Source organism: Epinephelus fuscoguttatus, linkage group LG6 (genome assembly GCF_011397635.1).
Source record: "Epinephelus fuscoguttatus linkage group LG6, E.fuscoguttatus.final_Chr_v1".
NCBI classification, from domain to species: Eukaryota; Metazoa; Chordata; class Actinopteri; order Perciformes; family Serranidae; genus Epinephelus; species Epinephelus fuscoguttatus.
In genome coordinates this window covers 42,463,145-42,484,173 of record NC_064757.1, presented here as the reverse complement: position 1 = coordinate 42,484,173, position 21,029 = coordinate 42,463,145, and the positions used below count along the sequence as shown (strand labels likewise).

The following is a 21,029-nucleotide window of genomic DNA, read 5'->3' as shown; positions in this document are numbered from 1 at the left end:
ACAGGCAATTAAACAGTGAGACAGCATTGTTAAGATTTATGAAGACTTATAATTAAGTTTGGCTGCATGAATGAATAATTACAGTAGGGGAAGGGAGGCATTTTTCACTGCACCGTACAAATGGACTGTTTGAGACAACAATAGTTTTATGAGGTTGGATTGTAAGAGGTTGTTTTGTTCACGTTTAGCTCGGGTGTGCTCGGTGTCCCCTCGACAGTCTTCTCGCTCTCTTCGGTTTCGCTGTTTGGAGCATTTCTCCTCAGCAGCATATTAAAATGTCTAAAAAGTAAAAACACTGTATATTCTCAGGCAGTCTAATTAGTCCAGGTAAACAACAGGGGAAACCTATAAAGTGTAATATCCTGAAGTAGCCAGATGTTTTCGCCTCTGATGGCCCTGTGTGCAGTCAGTAGAAAACAGATTTCCTCTGAAAGTTATGTTTAATTCAAAAGATTAACAAAACACCACATTGGTTATTAATGATATCCACTGTCTTGTGCGGTGGCCTTGCTGTTTCATTTGTTTAATTTCCAGCTCATTTAGTTCATGTGCAGGTATTTTGTTCTGGTGATGGCAGGTTTAGAGTCCCAAAGCTGAATTTAGTGAGGTGTTCATGTGGTGCAGCAAAAACTAAGAGTCTGGATGCTTCATTTCCTCCATCTCCTGTTATACTAGAAGTCCCAGTTAACACAACTAATATTTAACCATGACAACAATGTTCCCGTAACCATAAGCAATGTGCTTTTCAACACATTCTCACTCCCAGCTCATTATATATTGCCGCTTGGTCAGTGGACTTTCACATCTACATATTATGTGCTAGGTATCCTGGGTGCATCTGTTGTAGCCGGTCTAGAACTAGAGCTTAGATCAGGCCCAAAAAATCCAGCCCGAGCCCGTGCATGTTCTGTCCGAGCCCAGCCCGGATACGAACGTGAACGTTGAAGGCTGACTTTCATCTTCCTTTCCATGGCAAGCCTTCGTCACGTGCCTCTTAAGTGTCGAGGTCCCCGTCTTTTTGCTGTCATGTACCAGCATCGTGCTGCACTTGGTACACTCGATGAAACCGACACACACGTTGTCATCATCGACAACTCACATGTGCGTGGTCAGTGGCACCGTCAACCCTTAACCCCTAACCCCCCCAGGGTGTGATAAGTAGTTGGTTCCATATCCTAGGTCTATTATGAGGAGCCCGACTCGTCTGAGCCTGAGGATGGTGGCGGGAAATTAAGGCCTGACCCGGCCCACGGGTTGGGTTGGGTCAGGTCCGGGTTTGGTTCGGGCTCGGGCAGAGGATCTAAGCTCTATCTAGAAGACAGTGTACAGTGTCTGCTCATTAGATGCATTCAGTGTTTTTCAAAATAAATTTATTTACAAACATTTATTTACATCTATTTCATTGAGCAACAAACGCATGATTCTGATTCTGATGACTAAAACCAAAATAGATGCTGCATCATTTGTTGTGTCAGAGATCATGGTAATGTTGTCGGTATTTCAATCAGGAGACACTCGTCCTGAGTGAAAAGAATATTTATTTACATGTGCATGTAAGAATGAGATATATGAAAAGTCTCTGACTCCATTGTGATGGCATATATTCTTTAGGAGAGTGGGAAGGGTGTAGATGCTGGTGATGGTAGTGGTGGTGGTGATGAGATGAGTGATGATGTGAACAGGAGTGGGCTTTTGATGAGCTGGTCCTGGGCTCTGGATATTATGACAGGAGGTGAATATGGTGGAGGATGGCATGATGATTCTGCCTGATTTAAACGTTGACAGTAGCAACGTGATTGGTGGAGATATTGTGGCGCAGTTTAATTAGTTAACTAGAAGAGCGATCATCCATAATCAGCTGATTACAGGAGATAGTGGGAATGGGATGGAGAGAATTGTGAATGAAGGAAGCATAAAGGAAGTCTTCCTAATTGAATTTACATTGTGCTTTATTTGAAAAAAATATTTGGTTGTCCTTTATGCCCGGGCCACACTGCCTGTGTGAGCAGCCCATGTGCATTGTGGAATCTCTTGTGCTTTTTGTTTTAAGTGCCTGTGACAGGTTAGAGCAGCCACACTGCCCATGTGAGCAGCACTGCTCAGGTGTGGAACAGCTAGAGAATAAGAATCTCGCCTATTTTTTTCTGCATGACGAGTGGTTTTCAGCAAAAGTAGACTGTGGAAATGATCTTTTGATAATCACATTGGCATTATACCACCTTTCACTACAGTTTCCATGTCTTTATCTGTCACAGACACGAAAAACATATTCATTTCTGAAACTTAATGTTTCCTGTTTTTGTTTCAAAATAAAAGCCCTCTGACAACTTTTCAGTGGACAGAAGCCCTGCATTTATTAACATCAGGTTTTTTATTGTGATATATTTGCATGACCATGTTGTTGACAATGCGGTGGATTGCATGGCTCCATAAAAGACCAGAGTACCGGCTTTCTATTTATGGAAAACCGTAGTTATAGCAGCTCTGCAGCAGCACCGCAGCAGCAACACTCGCTGTGTGAACACTGCGACCTTATGAGCCGCAGCAGTTCAGCAAGGTTGCGGTCATGCACTGCTCACACAGGCAGTGTGGCCTCTGCGTTAGTCTTCAACAGTGGTAAGGCAAAGCTAACCAGCTAGCTACTGAGCTGCTTTCACTAAAATGCACATTAGCCTCCAGATTGTGAGCCAGTTAATTTGATTTTAGAGAAAGTGGAAAGTAACTTCGTACATTTACTGAAGTACTGTACTTGTGTATTTTCATTTCATGCTACTACTTTTTATTCGGTTGCATTTATTTGACAGCGAAGGTAATTTTTCAGATATAAGTCTGTGATAGGGGTCAGGGTATAAAACACAGTACATTGTTAAGGATGAAACAACTGATTGTTTGATAAGAACAGTTTCTTTTTAAGTTTCAGATGTCTGTGAGTTGTTACCTGTTCCACCAAACTGACATTTCCCCTCCAAACTTCTCAAATGGTTTCAAGATTTCAAGATTACATGTCACAACTTTTTGTTTCCTGTCTTCCCTCCCCCATTAATCATTGCTTAGATTTATCTGGTGACCTTTTAGAAAGAGGGCCCAACTCCCACTAGACTAAACCACTTACTTTCAGATATTTTAATCTTTACTTTTTCCCTTAGGCCTGCAGAGAACACCTGCGTGCTTTTCGATTAGCCTTTTTTTATTTTGTATCTTTCCTTCGGCTTAAAACACATTCAAGAATCTTCTCCCTAACTCTTTGCAGAAAAGTTCACACCATCGATTACTCCCTGTTCACCTTCAAACTTTTCTTTCTCTTTTTATTTATTTCTCACTCTATTTGCCTCTTTCTCTCTTCTATCTTTATCAACCCCCTCTTCTCTCTGTCTGTCTCTATGTACTGTACACTGTATATACATACAGTACAGGCCAAAAGTTTGGACACACCTTCTCATTCAATGCGTTTTCTTTATTTTCATGACTATTTACATTGTAGATTCTCACTGAAGGCATCAAAGCTATGAATGAACACATGTGGAGTTATGTACTTAACAAAAAAAGGTGAAATAACTGAAAACATGTTTTATATTCTAGTTTCTTCAAAATAGCCACCCTTTGCTCTGATTACTGCTTTGCACACTCTTGGCATTCTCTCCATGAGCTTCAAGAGGTAGTCACCTGAAATGGTTTCCACTTCACAGGTGTGCCTTATCAGGGTTAATTAGTGGAATTTCTTGCTTTATCAATGGGGTTGGGACCATCAGTTGTGTTGTGCAGAAGTCAGGTTAATACACAGCCGACAGCCCTATTGGACAACTGTTAAAATTCATATTATGGCAAGAACCAATCAGCTAACTAAAGAAAAACGAGTGGCCATCATTACTTTAAGAAATGAAGGTCAGTCAGTCCGGAAAATTGCAAAAACTTTAAATGTGTCCCCAAGTGGAGTCGCAAAAACCATCAAGTGCTACAACGAAACTGGCACACATGAGGACCGACCCAGGAAAGGAAGACCAAGAGTCACCTCTGCTTCTGAGGATAAGTTCATCCGAGTCACCAGCCTCAGAAATCGCAAGTTAACAGCAGCTCAGATCAGAGACCAGATGAATGCCACACAGAGTTCTAGCAGCAGACCCATCTCTAGAACAACTGTTAAGAGGAGACGAATCAGGCCTTCATGGTCAAATAGCTGCTAGGAAACCACTGCTAAGGAGAGGCAACAAGCAGAAGAGATTTGTTTGGGCCAAGAAACACAAGGAATGGACATTAGACCAGTGGAAATCTGTGCTTTGGTCTGATGAGTCCAAATTTGAGATCTTTGCTTCCAACCGCCGTGTCTTTGTGAGACGCAGAAAAGGTGAACGGATGGATTCCACATGCCTGGTTCCCACTGTGAAGCATGGAGGAGGAGGTGTGATGGTGTGGGGGTGTTTTGCTGGTGACACTGTTGGGGATTTATTCAAAATTGAAGGCACACTGAACCAGCATGGCTACCACAGCATCCTGCAGCGACATGCCATCCCATCCGGTTTGCGTTTAGTTGGACGATCATTTATTTTTCAACAGGACAATGACCCCAAACACACCTCCAGGCTGTGTAAGGGCTATTTGACCAAGAAGGAGAGTGATGGAGTGCTGCGGCAGATGACCTGGCCTCCACAGTCACCGGACCTGAACCCAATGGAGATGGTTTGGGGTGAGCTGGACCGCAGAGTGAAGGCAAAGGGGCCAACAAGTGCTAAACACCTCTGGGAACTCCTTCAAGACTGTTGGAAAACCATTTCAGGTGACTACCTCTTGAAGCTCATGGAGAGAATGCCAAGAGTGTGCAAAGCAGTAATCAGAGCAAAGGGTGGCTATTTTGAAGAAACTAGAATATAAAACATGTTTTCAGTTATTTCACCTTTTTTTGTTAAGTACATAACTCCACATGTGTTCATTCATAGTTTTGATGCCTTCAGTGAGAATCTACAATGTAAATAGTCATGAAAATAAAGAAAAAGCATTGAATGAGAAGGTGTGTCCAAACTTTTGGCCTGTACTGTACATGTTTATGTATAGGTGTAAAAATGATGTTGGAGAGAAAACATGTTGGAGCTGGAAATAGAAGGCATCATTTACACCGTCTCGATACATCCTGTTCGTCCTGTATACGTGTTCCCTGTTAATAAGTGTGTTATAGAGAGGTTAAGTACAGTGTGGAGAAACTGTCTGTCTGGGTGAATACATGGTCTAATTGTGTGTTTTACTGTACATGCATTCACAGTGATTATCACGTGTGAATAATTCAAACATGTTTGTGTGATTTCACGTTATGCTGCACTTGCACCTGTCATCACCTCACAACTTGTGTGTGTTAATGGATGTATGTGTGCACAGTAATGGTTTTAACACCCCACATTATGCATACATGCTTGGATGATTTAAACATGATTTACCCACTTCACTTTACATTTATGTATCGACGCAGGGCCATGTGTTTTCACTCTGCATTAGTTTGTCCGCCTGGCCGTGAATTTACCAACTGTGTTTAGTTTGCAGCTAAAATTAGAAAAAAGAAAAACCATTCACTCTTTCCCTTTTTCTTTTATAACCTGAACCTTAAATCTTCCGTTAAGCCTATTAATCATGGCTGTCTGTAGGCCCAGAGGTCAGCAGCCTCTCCTCTCATTGGGCAGTTCGCACCCGAGGGCCGTAGCCAAGAGTCATGCTGCGTTTAGGTCTCGTGGGAATGGCTATAGATATGAGCCTTCTGCTTGCACGTACAGTTCATCTCTGCCAGAGTGTGACCCAAATTAGTCTTTTGATATGATATATAGACAATAGTCATATTGTACTAATACATATATCAGTGTAATAGTAGATAAGGGACTTGAAGTATTGCATGTTTGATTCCACTTTATAGATAAGGTAAAATGTTTAATCAACTTTCTTAATGGAGGAAATGACTCCAGAGGCATCCTAATACAATATTATATCGCACACACACGAGAGAGAGAAATTTGGAGAACAGCGGAGTCATGTAAAGATGATGTTTTGACGAAAAAAAATTGACTGAATTTCTGCAGGATGCAATCATTACTCCTCCAAAGACCTCGCAACCTAATGTATCTTGGCATCTGGGAAAATACAGCTTTGTCACAGTGATTATTTGTGTCTGACACAAGCAACAGCTCTGGCAATAATACATCAAGTCTGACTCTAACAGCAGCTCATAAAATGTGCAGATGTATTCATTTCCCCAACACTCAGAATAAAATCACAGAATAACAGTTGTATACAGCTCTGTTGTGTTGTTAAATGATGCGCTGAAAATCGATGTCTTAGGCAGACGTACTTAAATTCCTAATCTTTTAATTTGTATATACAGTACATTTATTTTGGAGGCAGTGGCTTGCCAGTGTTTACTTACAGTCTGCCCTGCAAATGATTTATTTGTCTAATTGTGAGATTGAAGCTGTTTATTAGTTTTGGCATCGTGTCGGTTACTTGGCCGCTGCACAGGAAGAAAGTGGTGCTACTTTCTGCATCTCAATTTATCTCAAAACCACAGCTATCAGATGAGCTACACAGTGGTGGAAGGTCGCTGACAACATTTACTCAAGTACTGGACTTAAGTACGATTCTTTAGTTTTTTTTTGCATATTCTGATTAACAGTACAAAAGATCATAAAGAAATATGTTATGATATGTAATTATAAGTTGAGATACTAAAAGACTAATGAACACATTAATGACGTAATCATTTTAATCAAATCATATCATATTTATTATTCTAAAATGGGCCGTTCTGCATTATAAGTACTTTTACTTTTGCTACTTTGAGTATATTTTGATGCTAATATTTGCTAGTAGTATTTTTACTTTGGTAAGGATTTGAAAAGCATGACTTTTACTTGTACCAGACCACTGTGGTATTACTACTTGTACTTGTACAAGATCATCATTATACACTCACCGGCCACTTTATTAGGTACACCTTGCTAGTTCCGACATGGCATAGTTTCAGCAAGGTGCTGGAAACCTTCCTCAGAGATTTTGGTCCATATTGACATGATAGCACATGATAGCAGACTGAGATCTGGTGACTGTGGAGGCCATTGGAGTACAGTGAACTCATTGTCATGTCTGAGATGATCTGAGCTTTGTGACATGGTTGTCATGACATGGTGACATGACACTGACATGGTTTTTCCAATCTTCTATTGTCCAGTTTTGGTGAGAAAACCCGTGTGAATTGTAGCCTCAGTTTCCTGTTGTTAGCTGACAGGAGTGGCACCTGGTGTGGTCTTCTGCTGCTGCCCATCTGCTTCAAGGTTGGACAAGGTGTTGTTGCTTCAGAGATGCTCTTCTGCACACCTTGGTTGGAACCAGTGCTTATTTGACTTCCTGTTGCCTCACTGGATATTTTCTCTTTTTGGGACCATCCTCTGTAAACCCTAGAGATGGTTGTGCTGAAAATCCCAGTAAATACTCAGACCAGCCCGTCTGGCACCAACAACCATGCCATGCTCAAAATCACTTAAATCACCTTTCTTCATCATTCTGATGCTCCGTTTAAACTTCAGCAGCTCGTCTTCACCATGTCTACATGACTAAATGCACTGAGTTGCTGCCAGGGTATTAACTGATTAGCTTTTTGCGTTAAGGAACAGTTGAACAGGTGTACCTAATAAAGTGGAGGGTGAGTGTATTTTCTACTTTCAACTATGAGCATCGTGCTCTCTCCAAGAAGTAGTTTCATGAGTAACTCCCAAGTCTTTCTGTGAGGTCGGACTGTTTTTAGATTAACTATCAGTGTAGTTTTCAGGAGGGATTCTAAGATCTTTGATAAATTCGGGCCAAAACATCCTACAATGCGTGCATCTGTAACCAGATCCAACACACACTGTTTAGAGTGGAGCACATAGTTAAGTCTCTTAATCCCCTCACCATTATTTCATCAATTTTAATCAACAAAGTTTGGAGGAATTGAATGATTTTGTTCCTCTTTGAGGCTTTATTGTCTCAAATAAAGAGTTTCATGATTGAACATTTGGCAGCAGCCTGCATGGGTGAATTACTGAATGGTGCAGTGCCTTTTTAGTGGGAATCAGGGTGTGAAATTACCTTGAATTGGTAAATGTTGGCAGTGGTTGGTAAGTTGGCTTGGTCTCTGAGCGACTGTGGCAGGTAGCCAGTCTCAGTTGGAGGTCAAACTGGTGCTAACAGTCAAATTGGCAGGTGCTTTTTTTTCTCCCTTATCCTTTTCTAATGATGCAGGATGCCAAGTATTAACACATCTGCAGTTTTCCCACAGAGAAGAATTTCTCATCAGGTGTTTGTCATAATCAGGTGGAGCTGTGCAGTTAATCGCGCCTGGATCCACACCTCTGGATCAGTTGTTTTCATACAACGCTGCTGTTAATCACAGCTGTAGTTTTTAATTTTGTGCTTCAGGGATTCTGGCTCACTATGCTTGTGAGGAAATTAAAGTACAGTGTGCGTGTGTCAAGGCAGTCGTCTGTAAACAACGGCTTGTAGCAAAGCGTGTGATTGCTGAACTTGTGCTGTAAATGTGTCTCTATCCTCAAGAGGGAAAAATCCAATTCTGGTTCACTCCTCAGCTGTCAAAGCAAACATGAAATGATCTTGTAGCTATTCAGGTGGAGTTTTGCATTCAGATACACTCATTTGTTTCCACTGTTTAACATTCAGGACTGAATTGTTTGCAGAGAGAGCTCGGGACAGATGAGAGACCTCCACAGTGGATCCCAGAATATATACAGGAGATTGGTGCATTTCCGCTAGCTGACGCATTGGCCACAGCTGAATGGAGAGATAAACACTTGACTAATATATGTATTAGCCAATAAGCCTGTCAGTGGGCCGGAACATATAGCGCTAAAGTATCTCAATCTCCCAACTTTTCCACTCTACTTCCTCCCCCCCACACTCTCTTATTTTTGCACACAGGTCCAGTTTTTCTAAGTCAGAGAGAAGATGGCAGGATGAAAAGTAGGGTCAAGAAGTGAGAATGAGTGGCAGATGAAAAGAAAATGGATAAGAGGGAGAAAATGAAGCCGTAAAGGAGAAAGAAGACAGAGAAAGAGAATAACGAGAGGTGGTGGAGTGGGGAAAAAGAGAGATGGAGATACTTAGAACAGTATGTTCTGGCTTACTGACAGTCTTATTGGCCATTAAGGTTAAAGTCTCACCTCCATCTTTCTCATGTTCTCTTCCACTTTTTTTTTTTTTTTTACCACCTTTTCCCCCTCACAGTCTCTCTAGTGTTTTCTCCTGTAAGTCTCCTCCTTTTTTGTTCTGTTCTATTTTTCCTTCCCCTTCTCCTCATTAATCAGATCCCTCTGTCACATTTTTCCAAGCAGCGAGCACTGTATTTACTCTGTGCATTCACATAATGAATGGAGCAATCACACTGCAATCATGTGCAAGCAGCCACACATATTGTTTGACAAGAGGCTGCGTGCATTTGCTTGTTCCGCCATCCAGATATGACAGTGTTATTGCTGTCAAACCGCGATTCTGTCACACCAGATGCTGACAGGGTTTTTGTGAGGGAGTTGTGGGAGTTTCCAAAATGACATTTTTAATTTGTGAGATGTATTTCAGATTTTGAAAAGCCAGTTAATTTCTGAAAGACCCCAGAGGATATCGGACACTTTGGCGAGTGGGTCACCGTGCAGGATTGTGATGTTTTTCCTCCCAACTTGTTTCATACATTAATTGTATTTAAGGATGGATTTCAGCTGCTGTTCCCCGCAGTCAGCTGGAGGAGAACAGACTGTTTACGCCCTCACAACTCTCCTTAGTTGGAAAATATAAAAACAACTTTAACAAACCCAGAAGGAATAATGTTTTTAGGTCACAAGTGCTCGGACTTAGTTATGGAAAGTCATCAAAAGAATCCCAGCACTATGAGATGTTTACCCACAGTGTTCATGTTTATGTGTTTCATTTGACTCGACTTTTGACTAAGTAAGATTTTGAATTCAGGACTTTCTTTAACAGTGCTTGTAAAAAGGAGTTTTTTTTTGTACTATGTAGTACTGTTACTTTTACTTAAGAAAAATATCTGAGTACTGCACTGCTTGTAGGTTACTTCTTAATGAACGTATGTCAACACAGTAGTTACTGCTAAGTGCAGTTTGCAGTAACTGTGCTGTAACAGTGAGCTTTTGTGGGCATTTTTATGCCTCCACGCTGGTGATAGCCGTGGCCAGTGGTATTATGGCTTTGGGTTGTCCATCTGTCTGTCTGTCTGTCTGTCTGTCCTATTCTCGTGCACGCAATGTCTCAAGAATGCCCTTAGGGAATTGCCTCAAATTTAGCACAAACGTCCACTTTGACTCAAGGATAAAGTTATGGCATTTTGGTCATCATAATTCAAAGGTCAAGTTTACTGTGACCTTGTTTGGTCTCATTCTTTTGGACAAGATATATCAAGAACGCCGTGAGATAATTTCTTCAAATTTAGCACAAACATCCACTTGGACTTCGAGATGAAGTTATTGTGTTTTAGTGGTCATAATTCAAAGGTCAAGGTCACTGTGACCCTGTTTGTCTTATTCTTGTAAAGACTATATATCAAGAACAACTTGAAGAGAATTTCTTCAAATTTAGCACAAACATCCACTTGGACTTCGAGATGAAGTTATTGTGTTTTGGTGGTCATAATTCAAAGGTCAAGGTCACTGTGACCTTGTTTGTCTTATTCTTGTAAAGACGATATATCAAGAACAACTTGAAGAGAATTTCTTCAAATTTAGCACAAACATCCACTTGGACTTAGGGATGAAGTAATTTTGTTTTGCTTGTCATAATTCAAAGTTCAAGGTCACCGTGACCTTGTTTGTGTCGTTCTTTTGGACACGATATATCAAGTACACCTTGAGAGAATTTCTTCAAATTTAGCACAAATATCCACTTGGACTTAGGGATGAAGTTATTGTGTTTTGGTTGTCATAATTCAAAGGTCAAGGTCACTGTGACCTTGTTTGTCTCATTCTTGTAAAGACGATATATCAAGAACACCTTGAAGAAAGTTTCTTCAAATTTGGCACAAACATCCAGTTGGACTCAGGGGTGACGTGTTTACGTTTCAGTGGTCACAATTCAAAGATCTAGGTCACTGTGACCTCATTTGTCTTATTCTTGTGAACATGATATCTCAAGAACGCCTCGAAGGAATTTCTTTAAATTTGGTATAAACATTTCGTTGGACTAAACAATGAACTCATTTGATTTTCATGGCCAGAGGTCAAAGGTCAAGGTCACTGTTACCTTGTTTGTCTCATTCTTGTGGATACGATGTATTAAGAACACCTTGAGAGAATTTCTTTAGATTTGACACAGACGTCCTCTTGGACTCAAGGATGTACTGATTACATTTTTGTGTTCAAAGGTCAGTGTCACCAAGACCTTGCATCCATCTCATTCTTATAAATATGATATCTCAGGAACACATCAAGGGCATGTCTTAAAATTTGACACAACGTTCACTTTGACTCACAATAAACCGATTAGATTTTGGCGGTTTAAGGTCAAAGGTCAAGGTCAGTGTGACCTCATAAAACATGTTTTGGCTATAGATAGATAGATAGATAGATAGATACCAGTCCCGTGTATTGTCCAAGTACACACCCAGGTATTTGTGTGTTTGCACCACCTCAGTGTCCTCCCCTTGTATGTTGACTGGCCGGAGGGCGGAGGGCTTAGAGCTGGGCAGGCCCACGACCATCTCCTTCATCTTGGAAGTGTTTAAAAGAAGGCAGTTCTTCTCACTCGAGCAACTGAAGGCTCTCACCAGCTCCCTGTGCTCTGCTTCCTGCCCGTCCCTGATACATACCGCAATAGCTGTGTCATCAGATTATTTCTGGACACAGCAGGACTCAGACTGGTTTGCTATAGTGCAATAATTGTAGTTTTTTCTTGTTAAATTGTCAGGAGACTTTTCAAAACGTCAGAATGTGATTGATGTTGGTGCCTTTGTTTCTAAATATAGGCCTACTTTGTCTCTTAATTTACTCACATTTGTGGCACACAATCAGAGCTCTGGAGCAGGGTTAAGAATGGGGACATTGTCTTCCTGTAGAAGTAAAGCATAGCAACAGAAAAAATAAACAAGCATGGTTGAGACTGACACAGTTTGTTGTAAGCGGAGTTACAGAAATAACTGTCATAATAACAGTGAGTGAAATAATAGTTACTGTCAATAGCAGCTGTTCCCAGCAGGCGAGCATATAAGCAGCATTAAGGTGCTTTCCAGTTGCAGTAATCTATGATTTAGGTAATGAAGAAAATGTTTACACACCGGCCTACTCAGTGCATAATGACTTTAAAGTGCAGTTGGTCGACACATTAAAGAAACGAGCCTGTGCTCACAAGTTGTTGGTGAAATGTCGGACCAACTGGGAACCAGTGTGGGCAGGGGAAGCACTTAGACACCTCATCACAAAATGCACCAGTGGAGTTGTTGGCAGACAGTAGTGGATGTACTCAGAAACTCCCCACAGGGCACATTTTACACAGTGAAACTTCTCTAGCACCACTGACACAGTCTGACTGTAGAACCTAATGTAGTGGATGGAATTTGTTAAAAAAATTTAATTTACTCTGTGTGTGTGTGTGTGTGTGTGTGTGTGTGTGTGGTATTGCAAAATTAAATCCATCTGCCTCTGCTAACTGAGTTTCAGTGCAGAGCCAAATCTGATTGACGGAATTTGCATAAAATTAAATGTCAGAAAGTGTGTGTCATTGAGTAAGAGAGAGTGAAACTTCAAGTCTTCAAGTGCCATCAACAGTGTCTGTTCAGATGTATAGAATAAAATTAGCATGAAATTGAATGTGTGTGTGTGTGTGTGTGTGTGTGTGTGTGTGTGTGTGTTGTAGTTATGCATATTTTATCTTTTCTCTAGGGCTGTACCCAACTTTATACAAATATTCTACAACTTGTTTTTTCCATATACAGTTATAAAGTTTGAATGAGGCCCAGCAGGACGCTCCGTGTGACAACGGCATTCATGTAATATAGTAAACAAGATTACGTGGCAAACAACGGATCTGAAATGTGCAACAAAATTTTTTGCCGGCACTACATAGCAAATAAAAGCCAGAGACTGTGTCGTGCTACGTGTCTGTCAGCTGTAAATTCACCACTTCCAAGCAGAGGAGAGAAGATAATGTTATATCTGAGCCTTACGGTGTAAAGTTTCTCCTCCTCTGTGCCGCTGCATCACCTCTGCAGCTGACTGTACCAAAGAGTAGTGTAAAAGTCAGAGTGCTCACTCTGCAGCAGAATCCAAGAACCAAAGTGTCCTCAGAAGTATGCTGCACAGCACAAAGACAAGCAAAAAAAAGGAGACAATTGCTCGACTTGGAGCTATCTCAGTCAACTGAGGGGTCTTTGACTGCTGATTGGAATCTCTGACTTTCAGCGGGCAGCCCTACCATTCAATATTCCGATTTTTGCCTTGGATGCAAACATGTTGTACTTATTTTTACGCATCTCGAAATTAAACAAATGAAATGTGTGTTTTCCAGTCCAGTGCCATGCAGACTGCCTGTCATGCTCGGGGACTCCCGACCAATGTGAGAGCTGCAGGGACCCAAAGGCCTTTCTCCATCTTGGCCGCTGTCTGTCCATCTGTCCAGCTGGCTACTACGCAGAAGGACGAGTATGTGCAGGTAGGATCGATCGTTTTTCTTACAATGATTTCATTTTTTGCAAATATGTTTATTGATTTTAAACATCTAATAAGTTGCACAAACATATACGAACCCCGCAACAAGATAGAACATATGGCATCACATTTAAAAGGAAATAATAGTCGTAACGATAATGATAGTAAACAGAATTCAACCATTGTTTTCTCTTTCTAAGGCAGAATAAAACTGTCTGGAAACATGCCTAACACGCAGAGTCTGGGACTTATGGGTAAAAGGGATGAGGTCATCTGAGACACAAGCTGTAGCACTGACCTCCAAAATTTTTTCATCCCAACACATGATCTCACTTTTTACATTGCAGATAAATGTGCTTTGCAAATACATCGCCATGATGTTACAATGCATTAATGCAGGGATTCTCACACAGTGGCGCAAGCCTGTGTATTTGTGTCTATGAGTTTATGTTTCTCTATAGAATTATTGTACCTAAAACTAACTTTTGTTGACTGCTACCTGCAAGCCAAATTGCCCCTCTGGGACACAGGACACTAGTTCCTGTACTTTCTGATGACTGTAAAGTAAGAAAAGTTTGCATTTTTATGGAAAAGAAAGTTTCAGGTATGTGTTAAATCCATGTTCTAACTTTAAGCAGCATCTGTCTCTGCACAGAATTATTTATTGAACATTATTAAGAAGAACTAGATTGAAGCGAACCTTTAATTTGTCAGCCACTGATTGGAGGCAGAACCTTTGGCTCCACATTCAGCAGGAAATACTGAGAGTCAAAGCATTAAAATTTAGTAATGCAATTGTGTCTGTGTGTAAGTGTGTGGGGCTGACTCTGTTGAATTTTCCTCTTCATCCTTTATTCATGTATGTGTTGGAGCTTGTTCACAGTCACGTTTGCCTGACTGGAAACCAACTGTAGCACCTTGACCGAGCATTGACCCACGACAGGCGTAATCTTCTTAGCATTTTACTGCATTGAATTCCTAGCATCCCATTGACCTGTTCTCCTGGTGAGCCAGACATTTACTGCCCACAGCTATTCATGAAGCTGTAAACACTAAACGCCCGGTCACCGTAAAGCTATCAGGCACAGATAAAGGTATTAACTCTGAAGCCTAGCTGCTAATGCTAGCGGCTGAATCTTTAACAGCATTTCCACACTTGTGCTTTAGAAATACAAAGAGTGGTGCTCAGGTCCTGAATGTGGGGATTGTATGTCGATGTAGCTGGTGTTATACTAAGTCTGTTCAACCTGGGAAGTGCCTCGCTGAGAACAAAAATATCTCCAACAGCAAGAGATAGCAGCAGCACAACTGAACACAGAAGTTACCAAACATATAACTCAGACTTAAATTAAATACAATATGAGGGAGATAGTCAAACACCAACAATATAAACACTCAGTGAGTGTGTTAACATGACCATGAATCACCTGTTTATGAGGCTTATTGCAGCTGTAATCATATCTAAGATTATTTTATATTCCCTGTATAAATGAAAAATACTACTTACCCTACTGGTTACTGCGGTCTATTTGCGCAGGTGCCTGTAATGTTCACAAAAACAAAAAGGCAATGATGATGAGAGGGACGGGAAATATTAAACCCTACATTATACATTTACCAGTGTTATCCCTTAACAACTTAAAGGGATACGTTGCCCATTTTCAACTTGGTCTGTGTCACCACAGTACGGGGAACGTGTGCTAAGGTGTCTCCTATGCCGGCAGTGACAGGAACTCCCAGCTTGTGCTGTGAGCAAAAATCTGTTGGGTGATGCAAAAGGTGGATTTTGTCTGGTGGACAGGCAAGGAGATCTGGGAGCTGCACTGAGCTATCTTCAAACCTAAAAGCGGGTTATTTATGTCCATGTAAACACACTCCATGTTACTTTACAAATAATATGACACAGCTATGTGGTTAATATATTCAAGAATATAAATAAAGGGTGAACTTCCGGTCTGAGTGGACGCTGGCGCGTGTAGCTGCCGCTGCTCTCCGGCTTTTTATGTTTTTAAACTGACATCTGGACTTTGAAATAGACCCTCTGGTTGTGTTCCATCCTCCCTCAAATCTGCTGCAGTAATTCCAGTTCTCAAGAAATCCGGTTCAGATCCCAACATCTTCAGTAACCGCCACCCTATTTCCAGTCTACAAACAGTTCCAGTCTGGCTTCCGTCCTCACCACAGCACAGAAACAGCCCTTATCAAAATCATCAATGACCTCCTTATTGCAGCTGACTCCGAACTTTTATCCATTGAGTGCAGCCATCGACACCATCTCCCACTCCATCCTCCTCGACAGACTGACATCCATTGGAATATCGAACACACCCCTCGACTGGTTTGAATCATATCTCACTGGCCACGCTCAGTTCATTCAGTTAAAATCCTTCACGTCCCAGCCATCTCCCCTCTCCTCCGGTGTTCCCCAGGGCTCTGTCCTTGGTCCCCTCCTCTTCATTATCTATCTTCTCCCCCTTGGCCATATTTTTCGAAAACACAGTATACAGTTTCATTGCTATGCGGATGACTCCTAGCTCTATCTCTCCATAAATAAAATGTATTATTATTATTATTATTATTAAAATTATAAAACTGATTACAAATGGTCATTTAACCTCTTTTGCATATTACACAGATTTGGTTTTATTTTGAGCTTTGAAGCAGAAATGAATGATGTGATTCATGGTGGAGTGCTGTTGGAAGAATAACCAAAACAGACTTTGACACAATGGTAATAACATCACAACTGTAACACAGGTCAACACTTAACTTCCTGAGTAGCAGCTGCAGCTATCACAAGAGATGAACAGTCATGAAAAAAACAAGTGGAACTTTTTAAAGTCTTGTACTCCCCAGTGTTCCTCAGTAGTGATAGCGTTCAGAACATGATGTACACCTACTTATAGAACTTGACAATTTGGATGTTGATATTGGATGATTTAGCGAAAATCTGCATTGCTTTAATGGCTTTTCTGCCATTAAACAAAATGTACTGTTAGTTAATTACTTCTAAAACTGACAAAACCTATGAAGACTGAACAAGATTGTAGAGGGCAGATTATAAATTAGAATGGAGAAACTTTTGCAAAACCCTAATTTAATTTATATAAAATTATACAAGAGTAATAAAAAGTTTTGTGAAGTATTTCACAACATTAATTGGAATTTGCTTCTCATAGAAAGTGCTGATTTTCTTTTGCACTGGATGCAGAGCCATCAGTGGTGTGTGAGGATGATCCTTGTTTGAACCAATATGGCCACCAGTAGTGCACAGCATGCTCAGTCTCCCTCTGTCAGTCCCGCACAGTCTAATTCCTACACTTTTTGATTTTGTGCATGTGGGTGACAGAAACTAAAGCTGCCCATCTGAACTCCTGTTGATAAGATCATCTCTCTTGTCATCCCTCTTCCTTCTCCTCCTTTCCCCTCAGACTTCTTTTCACCTTTCTTGACATTTACATCGTTTTCTCCTTTCACCTCCATCCGTCACTTTCACAATCTCTTTTTCAGATCTGCTTTTGTCCTTCAAATCTCCATCACCATCATCATCTTCATCCTGATGGCGATTCTGATCTTTCTTTCCTCTGCTGTCACATCTCTTCTTCCTCTCCTTTCCCCCCTGCTATCTCTGTGTGAGTGGGTGTGTGGGAGGTTTAAAGGGGATTTAGTTGCTTTTTATTCTGTAATCTTGAGATTTCTCATTAAAGAACATTTGAAGTCTCCTCAGTGTGTTTTCTCTCCCATTCCGTATGCACCGGTTTCATTATTCTGTTTGTGGAGATGTCTGTAAGTAGATTACATTGCACCAAACAGTGTCTGGCTGCCAAAGTGAACAATCTTTAAGAGTCTATAGGGTGTGTTTAATCTGAATATTTAAATGAAACAATGCATTCCTTTTTCCTCTGTGCAGTATACAGTCATTCATCTTAAAGGCCATATTCCTGTTTTTTAATCTTTGAGTTTCTTTGCTGCAGTGATGTCTTTAGTCTCAGATGTTTTTTATAAATGTTGCAGGTTTCAGACAACTCTGTTTTTTTGGCTGGTGAAACGATTAAATCAATGAAACTTCATTTGCTCTTGTTTTGTTGCCAACAGCAGTTTGGGACACATGTGGTTTGCAGACAGATATAATGCTGTTTTAAATTGCAAAAACTCTTAATGTGCAAATCTCAGAGCTAGCAGTGATGGTGATTTCGACGACATGCAGAATCTCCTGTTTCCTCTAGTTGTATTTACAGCAGTAGAAGCTGCAGAAGGTAAATTTGCAGCTGTTTTACTCCTGATGTTGTTACACTCTCTTGCATGGAAATGATGTAGCTGATTGACATTTTGTTTATCCCCTTTTTTTTCATATATTTGCTTGAGTGTGTGCAACACAGGGGTTGATATATACCCCGGGTTTCCTTGAGTTTTCCTCCACAGTGTAAAAACATCCCAGCCTGAGCAGCTAGAGAGTTAAAACTACCCACAGGTTTGAATGTTAGATTTCGGGGTTCACCTTTAATGAAATGCACATCTAGTTTCTCAGGCAGCTTCGCCTTCCACGACGAGGGGGCAAAGCTATGACAGGCAGTCCTGTAACCATGAAGGAAGCTCAGATAGGAAGAGAAAATTAATTTCTGAAGTGACTGACAGTCAGACTCTTTTTCTCCCCCCTCTCCTCCTCCCTCCGCAGCCTGCCAGTCATCCTGTGCCACCTGTTCCAGCAGGTGGGACTGCCAGTCCTGTGGCTCCCAGCTGCCCCTGCTCAGCGCTGATAGCAGCGAGTGCCTGGCTTTCTGTCCTCCTGGTTCCTACCGGCATGACAACACACACTGTCGCAGTGAGTATCACAGGATGTCAGGTGACTTTATGCGCCCTCTGGATGCCATTGAGGAGGTCAGAGTGGTGTGTTTTGGCTCAGATTCAGACACTAACAAGGTGCACAAATTGGGGAGGGTAACACTGGGAAAGATGAACTCCCAGGAAAAGTTTTAGTAGTGAGGAAGCCTCGCTGAATGTTGAATGTTTGAATGCTTTTATTTCTCTTGGATAGGGCTTGGCAACCTTTACTATCAAAAACTAATTGAGCCTCATAATAAAGGTAACACAGCCTTTTAAGTCGAATTTAGCCTATCAGCATCAGTAATAGGTCTAAATGAGCATTGATTAATATGTTTTAGCACAAGGTGACTACTCTGCAGTGGGCTATTATTGATTATTTGCTATTTTAACTTTGCAGCATCGTCTATGAAAGCTAACAAATTTGTTCACACACTATTGAATTCTCTGTTTTCCCCTGAGATCCCTTTTTGGATTTGGAATCCACAGCTAGCTTTGTGAGGAAGACTCAAGACTACTGTAGTCGTCGCTGGTGATGTTTTTCGGGGAAAAGGTGCCAGGCCAAAGACATATGATGCAAATTTTAGTTAACGAAATGTTAAAACATTTTTTTAAATCAGTTTATGGGCTACACATTTTTACAGCTGAAGAATGTAAAAGCTGCATGTGGCTCTGGAGCTGCAGGTTTCCCATCCCTGCTCTCGGAGATTTATTTAATTTGGGTTAAGATGAATATGATTAGGTTAATTCAGATGACTCTGCTTCATTTATCACAGTTAATCTTAATTTGGAGAAGTATGCTCTATTCAGGCGCTTGTAAGGGTATTAAATAGATGTTACAACTTATATAAAGGAAATATATTTTCCATAATGAACATTTAATTTGACATATGTTCAATGATATTACTAGAAGCCACATAATGCTGATAGTACTGTTTGTCACTTTTTGTTCATTGATATATCACCTTTTACTTTTTCGTTTTTCAACTTATTTTTCTACGTGGGCTTATGTCGTATTCTGTAAACTATTTTTAAAGAAAAACAATGCTTTGTGGTGGCACAGGGTGCAGTCTGTGTGCATGTCAGCGTGGGTTTCCTCCAGGTGCTCCAGCTTCCTCCCACAGTCCAAAGACATGCAGGTTAACTGGTGACTCTAAATTGTCCGTAGGTGTGAATGTGAGTGTGAATGGTTGTCTGTCTCTATGTGTCAGCCTGTGATAGCCCCCCCCCCCCCCCCCCCCCATGACCCCGAACAGGATAAGCTGTTATGGAGAGTCAGTGAATGATGAATGGATGAACAATGGGTTTGTACCTTTTACAAAATGTATCTATAATGATTCTATATAATATAAAGGTATTTAAACATATGCATCAAGATATGATCATGCTGGATATCCTTGTGGAAATTGAAGGGGTTGCTATGTTACATTGAGTCAGTCAGACAGATACCTCCATCGTGGCACCAGTTTGAGTGCAAACTGACTGATGTGTGTGAAGACAGATGGATGAGTTTGTTTCTGCAGTTTAACCTCCTCTCTCCTTTTTTTTTTTTTTTTTTTAAATCTTTCCTATTGTTGTTTGTTTTGTTTTATTCGCTCTACTTCTGTTGTCTAATCCCACACTTTGCAAAAAAATTAGCCGAGAGTCAAATTCTGAAATCAAAATCAGAGCCTTAATATCTCTCAGTCGACTGGCTTCAGATCAGACTCTTGGCAGCGGGGAAGAAAGTGCATCCACAGTTCAGCAAACAAGCAGTTTAACAGTGGGGCTCCACAGTTGGTGCGTCACCGGGTGCTTCAGATAAACTCTGTGTGACTTGATTCCAGTGGATTGATGCAGGATAACTTTGAGTGGATATTGGGACTGAATATTTTATGACATGACGTTGGAGAGCGCTCTCTCTGGGGTCAAAGTATTATTGCGTCAGTTTTGTAGCTTTGCCTTCCATAAATCCGAGGAAGTCCTTTTTATTGCATGCTGGTTGAAAGCTGTATGTTAGCTCTGTCTCTGCCGCAGAATTGTTTGGAAAAGTTAAGTTTTGCTGTCTTTTAAAGTGGGTACAGGGAGTGCTGCAAAATTTTGTCACGAATAAGTCTTTTCTTTTCTTCAGTATTTCTGCCAACATGTGTCCCTATCCTTCCTCTTACCCCCTTGGTGTCTGCGCACAAAGTCTCTCCCAAGAACATTAAGCAAACCAATTAGCACTTGAAAACTGATTTGGAATTGAAAAATTAAATGGACTTGTAAATCCCAGAGTCTTAATTTGTCTTTGGCTTAAGTTTTCTGTTTCATTGGTATTTCACTCGACTAAAGCTGAGTGTGTTTTAATATCATCACTGCTGCATTAAGCTGCACTCTCTGCCTCCTGTCAATCACTCCACACCCACAGGACAAAAACAGAAAGTCTCTGCCAGGAAATAATTCCCTTTTAAAAAACAAAGGCTGTATTGTCAAATCCACCTCTTATTTATTTAGGGTGTCTTGGGTCCCTGTGACAGCAGTTAATTTCAAGCTTTGTTTGAAGCACAACCAGCACATTTT

The 21,029-nt window shown here is 40.9% G+C and overlaps 1 protein-coding gene across 1 annotated transcript in view; it reads left to right on the top strand.

Annotated features, from left to right (window-relative positions):
• The window catches only part of fras1 (Fraser extracellular matrix complex subunit 1), a 402,098-nt gene that overhangs the window by 163,817 nt on the left and 217,252 nt on the right, over positions 1–21,029 (top strand). Inside the window, exons 12-13 of the mRNA XM_049578302.1 lie at positions 13,528–13,671; positions 18,343–18,489. Of these exons, the coding sequence (XP_049434259.1) occupies positions 13,528–13,671; positions 18,343–18,489 (291 nt within the window). The remainder of the gene's footprint in view (positions 1–13,527; positions 13,672–18,342; positions 18,490–21,029) is intronic.